This window comes from Cyprinus carpio, chromosome A13, assembly GCF_018340385.1.
Source record: "Cyprinus carpio isolate SPL01 chromosome A13, ASM1834038v1, whole genome shotgun sequence".
Lineage (NCBI taxonomy): Eukaryota > Metazoa > Chordata > Actinopteri > Cypriniformes > Cyprinidae > Cyprinus > Cyprinus carpio.
The window spans coordinates 12,908,661-12,920,824 of NC_056584.1; the positions used below are offsets into that span (position 1 = coordinate 12,908,661).

The 12,164-nt window shown below is 35.4% G+C and overlaps 1 protein-coding gene across 3 annotated transcripts; it reads right to left on the bottom strand.

Annotated features, from left to right (window-relative positions):
• Positions 1–88: 88 nt before the first annotated feature.
• On the bottom strand, positions 89–11,924 carry LOC109065953 (tetraspanin-14-like). Of its 3 annotated transcripts, none has more exons than XM_019082934.2 (9): positions 11,850–11,924; positions 7,559–7,642; positions 6,667–6,717; positions 6,171–6,317; positions 5,773–5,943; positions 5,180–5,305; positions 4,702–4,755; positions 2,108–2,221; positions 89–1,836 (listed from the first exon to the last, which is right to left on the bottom strand). In XM_019082934.2, exons 2-9 carry the CDS (start codon positions 7,637–7,639, stop codon positions 1,768–1,770), a joined length of 813 nt encoding a protein of 270 aa, XP_018938479.1. In that variant the 5' UTR covers positions 7,640–7,642; positions 11,850–11,924; the 3' UTR covers positions 89–1,767. The 3 variants fall into 3 exon arrangements, with proteins under 3 accessions (XP_018938479.1, XP_018938477.1, XP_018938476.1); XM_019082932.2 differs by lacking the exon at positions 11,850–11,924 and adding an exon at positions 11,372–11,515; XM_019082931.2 differs by lacking the exon at positions 11,850–11,924 and having other exon boundaries at positions 7,559–7,666.
• Between the last annotated feature and the right edge of the window lie 240 nt (positions 11,925–12,164).

Here is a 12,164-nt window from a genome sequence, read left to right on the forward strand (position 1 = left end):
CTGAAAATTATCATGGCTGCCATAAAATATTAAGCAGTACAACTGTTTTTAACTTTGAAAATATAAAAAAAAGCTTCTTGTACAATAATTGCTGCTGACTTTTTTATTATTATTATTGAATATAAAAATTGTGAAAAGAATTCAGAAAATATTTACAAAGATAACAAATATTCAACAACAAATGACATCTAAATTCAACACAGAAAACCTCCCTTCACAAAAATGGCTCTTGCAGCAAGATCAGGGAAACTGTACTGCATTTTAGTAAATACTCAATTGAGCTTTAACATTACACAGTGGCACAGACACACTCCAAAAAAAGGGACAAAATAGTGCACTCTGAATTAAAAAGATTAACTAAATGCTTTCTTTCTTTTTCTTTTTTTTTTTTAAATAATTTCCTTTTTGCATTGATGAGAATTTCAGAGGTCACATATAAGTATAATATGATAGAACTGTAAAAAGAAGTCTTTGGGCTATAGAAAAGGTGTTTGCATTTATGTCAGAATGCATATTGTGTTTTGTGTTGTGTGAAGACATGTTAATGTTATATTGTTAATATTACATATTTTAAGTAATTTGTGCTTAAATGGCATTAAAATTTTCATTTGAAAATACAAAAAAGTACATTTTCTTTGAACACTCATAAGTTTGATTCTATCCAGCTTAAACACGGTACAAAACATTTTATGAAATCTTCAATGCCAGAGAAAAGGCACAATCTGCATTTTTGTATAAATTCACCAAGTAAGAGTAGAAAAAGGAGGTAAATGTTGGCATCTCTAGGCAATGTTGACATCTTTTTATAAGCCGTGACTCTTGTGACTCAAGTGACTCTTAAATGCAAGTCATTTAGATAACAGAATGGACACACAAGAGCATATAACGTATACTGACGCATCTTACCTCTATCACGCAGGACCAAATATATCAGCTCACTTTTCTTTTAGACCCGCTGGCATTTGAAACCCAACTGCATTCTCAATTATGTTCCATTTACATGCGAGTAGTTAGAGTCAGATCTTGATATTTTTCTTCTGTACTCTTTATAGTTGACATTAAATGCAGAACTTCTGACTGCAAAAATATTGTTACAAATACAACTAAACTCAACAAACTTTAAGGATATGTATTTACTGTAGTTGAAACAGCATATTTTTTTTCTCTTTCATTATACGGTTTTACTATAAACCTGTCAATCTTTTATTCTTTTTTTTTTTATCTTAACTTTTGCAGGTTTTTATCTAAGGAAAAATAAACATGCTTCTAAAAACATCCTAAATTTGTTCTAGTTAGTGTACTAATTCTTAAATTTAGTTTCCCAAAGGAAAAGAGTACACATAAGATTTTGGACTGTGTGCAACAGGACCACATAGATACATTTCAGGAATCAAAGCTGGGTTGATGACTTCTCATCATTACAATTACATTTCAGGTTAGTTTACAGGTTATGTTGCCACAAAGTACACCCAGCTTGGTTAATAGTGGTCTCAAAAATACAAATGTTTGGTTAATGGTAGTCCTATAAAAAAAAAAAAAATCTTATAGGGAGTGGGCCAGAAGTAAACTTGAAGAGACAAGGCACACGTGACGGTATCCAGGTAAACTTAGGCAGCTGCGTATTTAACATGTGGTTTATAGAATTTCTGAAAAGGTGGTCCAGTGAATTGTCCACAGTCCTCTTCTCCACAAAAGGAGATGCAGAAGAATAACAGGAGGTCCACGTCTTTCCAACATTGCCCTCCGCTCCCTTTCAGTAATGCGAGCTTAGTAATAATTAAACTTGACTTTTTCAATGTCTCCAATCAACGTCCTCGCAAAGAAGATTCCCACCATCTGAGAGTTTAAAGACAAGACACAACATTACATTGAGATTAACTTCGAAACTGAGTTTTAAAGACACATACTGTAAAAATGCAGATGGGTACTTTCTTTCCAGGACCTATAACTTCATTCGAATGATCATATCATAATTAGTGTAGAATTTGCAAGTGGTTTTGCTTTTTGGTTCCTCTTTGAAAAATAAAAAAGCTGAAAGTGACATCTAGCTGTAAAATATACTTTCCATGCAGTATTTTTTTTTTTTTATCTAAAGTACATTCCATACCTGTAGCAATGATATTACTATGAAGACTCCAGCCACAATGTAGAGATTGCGTGGAAGCCACTCCTCCAAAGCAATCATGCATCCTTTGACATAAATGGTGTTGCTCCATTGTGACTAAAAAGTAGAAACAGTGTGTGTTATATTTCACAAATAAGCAACAGTAAATGTTATGCAATTAATTAAAGACCATTTTATTACATCTACAAAGCAGCAAGTGCCCTGTGCGTCACATTATAATATACAGGTTTATTCTCTGCAGGTTTTCTGCTCTCCCAATTGCAATTTCCTTACAACCAATAGAACACAAAAAGAGAACAATTACGAGTGGAGAGCAGAAGAACAGAACAACTGTACACATGCCCCATTTGAAAATGCAATTTTCAAAAGTGACAGATATTAGTGCGGACATCAGAGAAAACTGAACCTTGGAAACTTGACTTTAATTTCAAAAACGTTTACATTTTCTGGTATGCAGAAGCTGACAATTAATCAATTTATTCCACTTTCTGAAGCAAGAACTCACTCAACTTTCACATTTGTAGGGGGACATGTACTGAATAGGGGTCGACCGATTATCGGCGTGGCCGATTATCGGCGCCGATATTAAGACTTTTTATTGTTATCGGTATCGGCCATTTTCAAAACCGATTTGCCGATAAAACCATTTTATTTTGAAATGCGCGATCTGGCACTGATCCAGCCACCTCAGTCAGAGCGCACCGCTCTGTGGCCTAGACTAAGCCCCGCCCACATCGTCCGTCTGATTTGTTGGGAGTCACGAGCCTGGCCAATCAATACGGCTGGCGGCTGGAAAATGTTCCGCTCTCACACCGAAAGCACAGGAGCTGCTTCAGTGATCATCATCACACATCAATAACTTATCTCTCGAATGTAAGAATGCAGTAAACGTTCCTGAAGTTGCAATAAATCACTACACTGAAGTTGCAAAACACCTAAATATAATCGATTTATGATGACAAGCCCCGTTCAGTTATTATACTGTGAATTCCCGGTCAATGTCCGTCATTGCAGTAATATGCTTTAACGGATCATCACATCAGTGCTGAGATAATTAAACTAAAACCTACTTCTCTCACCATTCGGCCAACTTAAGGTTATATTGTGAATAGATTATCAACACGAATGAATTCACTCACGTCTGCTGGGGTTTTTTTTTGTGTTGTTCACATAGCTTCACTGAACAGCGTCCGTTCCGTTAGGGCTCTTAGTCAAAAAAAATTGCGCATATTTGGAGAAATATTGCTTTATTCTAACATGATTGCAAAATAATTTATCATACAGATTCAGAATTACCATTATGCAATTTTGAAGAGCTGAAAGGGCATCAAGCGCGAGCTCTGACGCCCCTGACGCGACGCGAGCTCCCTATTCCTGATTTAGTTATCTCCGCGGCCGCGCTCTCTCATTTGACTAATAACCAGGATGGGGGGGATTTCCCCCCTTCTGGTCTATGCATCCCTGCCTCTGCTGAATAACTTTTTATCCTTGTTGGGTTTGAAAATGTTTTGAAGGGAGGTTGTGAAGTCCAGATCTGAATCAAATGATTTGCGATACGCGATCCGATTGAAACGCATCGAAACAGTGAATCATTTTGCGTCTCAATGGTTTAACTGATTCGGAGTTTCAAAAAGCTCCGTTGTGTTCTTTGCTCGCTTTCTCGATGTAATTTGTTGTTTTAATAACCGTGGACATTAAATCATTACAATTAATAGGCCTAATGTAGGCTTACAATGTTTTTATTAAACTGAGATCACACTAAATACAATTTCCGTCGTATTAAAAACATTTCATAAAATTTTTCAAAAGCACCCCCCCCCTCTGTTTATTTCACAAATCGCACCCTGCTAATAACCCTATGCTAATAACGTAAATTGTCAATAATCTCACATTGCACGTTTCTGGATGACGCTGTCCTGTATACTTCCTAGTTTGTATCGCCGTGATAAACAGTCAAACAAACATTTTACACATCAAAGATAAAAAAAAACACTATTACAATATGGGTTGTGTGTGATTTTAATGCAATTCCGGGGTTGCAAATAAAATGCTAAATATAACACACACACACACACACACACACACACACATATATATATATATATATAGAGAGAGAGAGAAAGAGAGAGATTACATTTATTTTCCATTATTTGTTAATTTGTCGCTGTTTAAATTTGCTTTAAGTTTTACTTTGTTTATAGGATGCTGCTGATGGATGCAAGTTTTACTTAGTTTACAGAATGCTGCTGATGGATGCTTATGTTTGTTGTTATTATTAATATTAATGTTGTTATTATGAACAGTTCTCAGAATTAACGATGTGTTTAAATAATTTAAAGAGAGTCTTTGTCAGAGGCCTTTTTATTCTTAATTTTGACATTAATTTTCATTTTTACACTAGACACATATCGGTTCAAAATATCGGTTATCGGTCTCCTTGATCTGTAATAATCGGTATCGGCATCGGCCCTGAAAAATGCATATCGGTCGATCCCTAGTATTTAGGTTGTATTTTTGTTTGATATGTAATATTATGTATTGGCTTTGTTTATTACAAATGTTCAAAATGCACTCACCGGTGTGCCAGAGGCTCTAACATCATATCCACACTGCGTGTTCACCACTGTATCCTGTAAAGGAAAGTCATAGGTTCATAGGCCTATATTCACTGTAAAGTCATTTACAATGGTGAAAACAATCCATGCATTAAGTAATTTAAACCAAAGAAATTTATAACCTATGCGTGGGAGACAAAGCTTTAGGGTCAGTATAAAACAATTTCAGTTTCCAGAAAAAAGACATCTGCAAATTGAATCCACTTGTTAAAAGGATAGTTCATGGGAAAATCTAAATTCTGTCATCTGTTTCTCACTATCACTTTCACATACAGGCAGTGAGTACAAGGCCACCACAAGCAGAGGAAGTCTTCCACATCCTTGGCCTTCGACTTTAAAGCACAATGGGTTCTTTTAAACAGTATTTTTTATGACAGTGCAGCATGCTGAAAAGTTCTTTTTTCTGTGGAGGTCTGCTGTGAATAAGAGAATAACCTACAGCAGGGTCGCTGATGCAGCAGGAAAAGGGCACTCCACATTTCTCTCTGCTGGGGTTACTCATTGAGCAGTTAAAATACACATTTAGATTCCAGTCGTTGGGGTCTTTAGCTCCACAGCAATGATTCTTTGAAAAAAAAAAAAAAAAACATACATTCAGGTTCTGTAACATATTAGCACAGTCACAATTGTGCATACGTATTAGTGATGAAATTTCTCATGGACACCTTTTACCAGATTGTCACAAGCATTAAGCCACATGCTTCATCAAACTGCCCCAATTTACACCAAAAATAATTTACATTTTGAAAAATGTTAAACGTTTGATAAAACATAAAAACCAATATGTCCAGTACCAGCTCAAAAACTGCTCTAGCAGTCATAAGTATCTATGGTTTTATTCAGGGCAAGTAATGCTTGTTAATTAAACATTAATTAATTATTTAAGCAAGAATTTGCAAAAGGCATGGAAAAGCGGGTAGAGAAACATACACTTTTTTTATGGAAACCATTTCACATATAATATATTATGTGGTTGGCAAGCATTCATTTTATTTAATGAAAATTAGTATACTAGTACTCTCTCAGACTTACCAGTTTCTGGAGAGAGTCGATCAGGTTCTGCAAGTCAATGTCGTCCCTGTAGGCCTTCACATTAGCCAAGTAGAAATCATTGAGCCACTCCCTAACTTGGCCCTGGAACACAAATGCTAACACCACAGCCGTCAACTCCAGGAAAAAGATGAAGCCAATGACTCCAGAGAACTGCAGGACAAGGTCAATAAGCAAGGTGAAAAATCAAAGAGCATCATTTGACAGTATAAATAGAATTTGTTCATTTTCATGACTGGGAACTAATTTCATTAACACTTCATAAAGTTCTGATCTTGTACTGATCCGGCACTGCAAGGCATGCCAAATAATATTCTTTATTTTGAACTGACCAGCATATGTGATGGCTTCAGGATCACATTTAAAGTATGAGTACTTACAAACTTGAGGAGGCAGATGTTTTCCCTGAGAGCTCCTACACACCCAGCAAATCCCAAAACGAAAGTGACTGTGCCCACAACAAGCACCCCCCAAACTGGGTCAAAACCATGAAGACGTGTAACTTGTGTCAGATCTGATAAAACACCCTGTGGGCAAATCAAGGAACAAACAATTTACACTGGTTGTTTTTCCCTGAGCCACTAAAACACATTCACAGCTACATAACTCACAGTGTTTTTTGCAGTTAAATGTTGTCTACCATTCAAAAGTTATGTTTTTTTAATGACTTTGATATATATATATATATATATATATAATATATAATATATATATATATATATATATATATATATATACATACATTCAAAAGTTATGTTTTTTTAATGACTTTGATATATATATGTGTGTGTATTTTTTATATAAAGAATAATGTACAAATATACAGTGATAATATATTATAATATATATACAGGAAGTTTCAAAGTGTCTACTTACCTTTTCACTCCAGGCCCAGAAGCCAATTGCAATGAATGCTGTTCCAGCTAGCTGAGAACCAGAAGAGGTTTAGGAGAAATGAAATGATTAAAAGTTACATCAGTACAGTCAAGCTCACACAAAACAAAACCTGCAACAACTGAGTGTGTGGTTATAACTGATGATGTATAAATATGACTAAAGAAATGACTAATGCCTAGAATGCCAAGAAACTAGACAACAGCAATACTGTTTGCAAAAATAAAGTTTAAATACACTACAATTTCAAAGTACCATTAATTTCTTTCAAACAAAACCTTAATGACCCCAAACGTCTGAACAGTAGTGTATACAATTTATGAACATACTAAAGATAAAAAGCTTTATTTCAATGGAAAATAAGACTTATAATTCATATATAAAATATTCATAACACTGTGCAGTAATAACAATGCTCGTTTCACAGGAGCCATGTTCACTACTGAAAACAGGAAACGGGTTAGAAGTGGTTATCTCTGAATCCTCCCTTGCTTCCTATAGAGGACACCATAAACTACTGCAACAATACACGAGGTTTAATTGGTTTCCTGTTGACGTCATTAGGCTGACTTTTTCTTTTGTGGGTGTTCACTTACTGTGAAATGACCCACCCAGTAATGCAAAAACAGTCAGAAACTATGAAACATCTTTGTACACAGTATGAAACTAAGTGGAACAAATAAATATGAAATGCGTGGCCGGTCTACAGATCATGTTATCTGAGCAAGAGTGGCAGAAAAGATAGGCAGGGCAGGCGTTATCTAATGTTAGAACCTGGAGGGTGGCCATTTAAACGTGACTTGCAGTGAAGGGAATGTTTGTGTTTGTTTGTGTATGTGTTTACACTGAAATAAAACATCGGTCATCAACTTACCCAAAAGATAATGTTGTAGCTGAACATAAGGTATTTGTAGAAACAGCTGACCTCTGCATTTTCATATCTGTAATAGTGCATCTTCTGAAACATTATGGGAAAGAACATTTGAGATTACCAAAGTAAAACTTCAAGAGAGACCTTTATCACGTATTGCAACAGAAGCAGAAATAGCATGATGTGCATAAGTGTTAGGCCTATATGTCAACCAAATTTCATCACATCCTCAGGATGAGTCAGTTGCACAAGGGTTTAATTAAAAAAATATTCACAGTTTACCATCTCTTTTGCTTCCAGTAATACAGGCCAGAGTCAGTAGTTCACATTCAGTGTGCATTTACAGAAAGAAGGAAAAAACCTTCCTAAAAGGTTTTTTAAGCAAGCACTTGCTTAAAAAAACAGAACAGAAAAGAATATATATTTTTAAAGGGATCATACAGTCATGGCCAAAAATATCGGCACCCTTGTTAAATATGATCAAAGAAGGCTGGGAAAATTCATCTGCATTGTTAATCCTTTTGATCTTTTATTTAAAAAAATTCACAAAAATCTATCCTTTCATTGGATAATAAGAATTTAAAATGGGGGAATCATCATGAAATAAATGTTTTTCTCAAATACACGTTGGACACAATTATTGGCACCCCTAGAAATTCTTATGAGTAAAATATCTCTAAAATATATTCCCATACATATTCACAATTTCGAGCACTCCAGCGTGATTATGAACATGAAATTATCCAGCCATGGCTTTCTGTTTCACAGAAATATAAAGAGGAGGGATAACAAAGCCCAAATTCCCTTAATCATCCATCACAATGAGAAAAAAACAAAGAATATATTTCTGATGTGCAGCAAAAGATAATTGAGCTTCACAAATTATTGAAGTGGCTTTAAGAAAAGAGATAGAGCAGTGAAAATTCCCATTTCCACCATCAGGGCAATAATTAAGAATTTCCAATCAACAGAAAATGTTATAAATCTGCGTGGAAGAGGACGTGTGTCTATATCGTCCTAATGTGCGGTGAGGAGGAGAATTTGAGTGGCCAAAGACTCTGCAAGGACCACAGCTGGAGAATTGCAGAAAAAAAGTTGAGTCTCGGGGTCAGAAAACCTTTAAAGAAAATTGTCAAACAGTACAAGAAAAATTCAAGAAAAATTCTCCTGACTCATCCAAAAACAAACTCCAGCATATTCAGTTATCAGACACGACTGGAACTTCAAATGGGACTGGCTTCTATGAATAGATGAAACTAAAAAAATAGCTTTTTAGCAGCAAACACTCAAGATGGGTTTGGTGAACACGGGGACAAAAAGTACCCCATGTGTACAATAAAATATACTGCTGTATTTTTGGTGTTGTGGGCCTATATTTCTGCTGGAGGTCCTGCGTAAAAAAACAGTATAAGTCATTATAATCCATAATTATGTCCCCACTGGATGCAACAAATGCCTCGTTTGTAATGGGTTTTATTGGTTTTGTCTCGTCACACAGGTGTTCTGACGATTTGTGCTACCCTGTTAGATTTTGCTACCTCCCATTAAAACAGATGGTAGCATAATTCGGAAGCAAAATCCTTTATTAACATGTACACCTACCATTACCCCAGCGGTTCTCAATTCCAGTCCTCGCTACCCCCATCTCTGCATATTTTGTGTTTCTCTTTGTTAACACACCTGCATGAACTGTGTTCCTGTTGACATGGTCCCTACACAGTGTTCATTGCTCTTTACTTCCTGAGCAGGGGAAAAAAAGTTTACCTCACTTCGGAACATTCATTCACAGATTTGCACTGCGCAACGCCTTCACACAGGGACAAGTGTGACATCATATACCTCTGTAAATATATAGAATTTAAATTCACATCTTGCAACTTCAATTCACTTTGAATTGGAACATAAATTCGCTTCAAACTGGAATCATGGCAGAATATCCTGTGATGTCCACTCAGCAGGGCACTTACGTTCAAATAGAACAAACGTCTGAAGCCATAAGAGAAACATACAAAATGTGTAGAGCGGGGGGGGTGCCAGGACTGGATTTGAGAACCGCTGACCTACCCCAACCCTAAACCTACCCTTACAGTAGGATAAATACAGTGTTGGTAGCATAATCTGATAGGTAGCATTATTTGTTAGAACACTGGGACATGGCATCACAGTATGTTAAGAGGAGTAACTTTTCCGTCACATGCTTGAGGCATTCGGCCAATCACAAAGCACTGGATAGCTGGCCAATCAGTGCACACCTCGCTTTTCAGACTGATAAACTTTGTAAAAATCGACATGTCTCAGAAAGGCGGGGCATAGAGGAGAAACAATAATGTACATTATGTGTAAAATAATGTGCTTTTTGAAACTTAAACCGCATAAACATTTCATTACACCATACAACAAAACAATGTTCTTTTTAGCAACATCATATGACCCCTATAAAGATAAAAAGATGAAAATGTACCTCTCATTCAAGCTAAATTTTACAAACTTTTTTGTGGACCCCAAACTGGGAGTTTGAGAGGGAACTGCAAAAGATAATCAATATATGTAAAATGTAAATAAATTATTTAAAAATAAAAAAGTTAATATTTTATGTTTACCCGCATGTAACGTGACCACTAACTGACACCAGAGAAACATTAATATGGTGTTCAATTATTAAAATAAACGTATTAAAATATAAATCTCAGGGAGTGCTATCAAACATTTAGGTCAAAGGGGTTCTGCTGCCAAAAAGCTTTGGGAAAGCCTGCTTTACTGCATCTACTGTACTTGTTCATTCACAACCTAAAATCTTGATGATTAAAAAAGTTCTACATAATAAATCAATAAAACTCTTCCTTACTAAAACATTTTATATTAAATGTCCTATCACTAAAGTGCAGCATACAGAAAACTAAATGGTTTCTATTGAGACTCTGCTTCAGGTAAAAATAAATAAATAAATAAAACAAAAAAAACAGCGGGATTTTCTTAAATTACAAATAAAAACAGCTGGTTTAACATCTCGGTTTAAAGTGTTACGTAATCATAATAATTCATATTTGCATTACGTGACAAGTGGTGACGTTACCAACAGCTGGAAAAAGATATTAGGAAAAAACACTGAAGATGTTTCAGTTCTGTTTCTTTTGATTATAACATCAAATATGGCCCAGAGACATTTAATTTCCAGAGGAAATACATCCATCCAGTAATCAGAAACCATAAGCGATTACACACACAAGATGGCTCACAATCTCAGCCCACTTGTTCTTCCGTTTACTAGTTAGCTATGTAGCTAACTGATTAGCAGAGTTGTCAGCTCACTTTTTAAAACCAGCTGCCAAGGCAACTTTCAGTCTTCCACAACATTTAATGTTCTCATTTAGGAGATTTTGGAAAGGCAATGCAAGGAACACTGTCAATACTATGATGATACAATGAATTGTTTTTCTCCGATAAAAGCAAGAACAATGCTAACAGCTAGATGCCTCAATATGGCAAACTTTACCACTTCACGACTTGTCAAAACATTCAATTTACTCACAATTACCTACTTTTTATAAGTATACAATATACTGATATATAGAAAATTTACAACGTCAAGTTAAACTAAGCAGTCGTTGTATTTGTTTAAGAGCGAGGGGAGCAGGCGAGCGCGCTGTATCTCTGTGTGAGAAACGAAACGCTAGACAATTCACATCAGTTTAACGCGTTTACTATTCAAAAGCACAAAGCAAAGTGGTCTATCGACGATTTTGGTAAAATAATTCATTCCGTGTTAGGAAATATAAATAAATAAGCAGTTATAATATTCAATCTAAAAAGGCTTACCTCTTTGTTTATACCACACAACGCCTCCGCCTGGTAGTTATAGTTTAAAAAAACCTCTGATAGCACCCACCCCACATGAATTCCAGAGTTTGTGTGAGAACGACACTCCCGGTGCTCCCTGCATTAATCGGATCAAAGTAACGATCACTCACTTTAAAACATAACTAAATCTCTTTCACGATTATTCACGAGGGATCCACTTATCTCACTCGTTTTATTAGACAAGCAAATATTGAGTACTGAACACCAGCGGTATTTTATAAATTTCTAGTGTTTTAGATTGTATCACTTACTTTTCATTTTTTTATTTTATTTATATATATATATATATATATATATATATATATATATATATATATATATATATATATATATATATATATATATATTATCTACTGTTTAAACAATCAATTAAACGGAAACAACAAAACAACAACAACAATCATAAATATTGTAATATCTCCTATAAAAATCTTACTTTATGTGTACAATTCAGGTTCAAGCTAATCCTGCCACAACAGTTGCTGTGCTATGATGTTTAAACAGGAAAAGACGAGTGTTTCCTACTGCCCCTCCTCTCTTTCTATTTAACACATTTTATCTCTTTCCGTATAACACATGTCCTTCCTTGCTACAATGAGTAAGCAAGTGAGTGACATGATGTGACGTTTACCCAAGTATTGTATCCCATACTTGGAATTTGTGCTCTGTATTTAACCCATCCAAGTGTGCATGCACACGCATAAAACACACACACACACCCGGAGCAGGTGGCAGCCATTTTTAGGGGTTC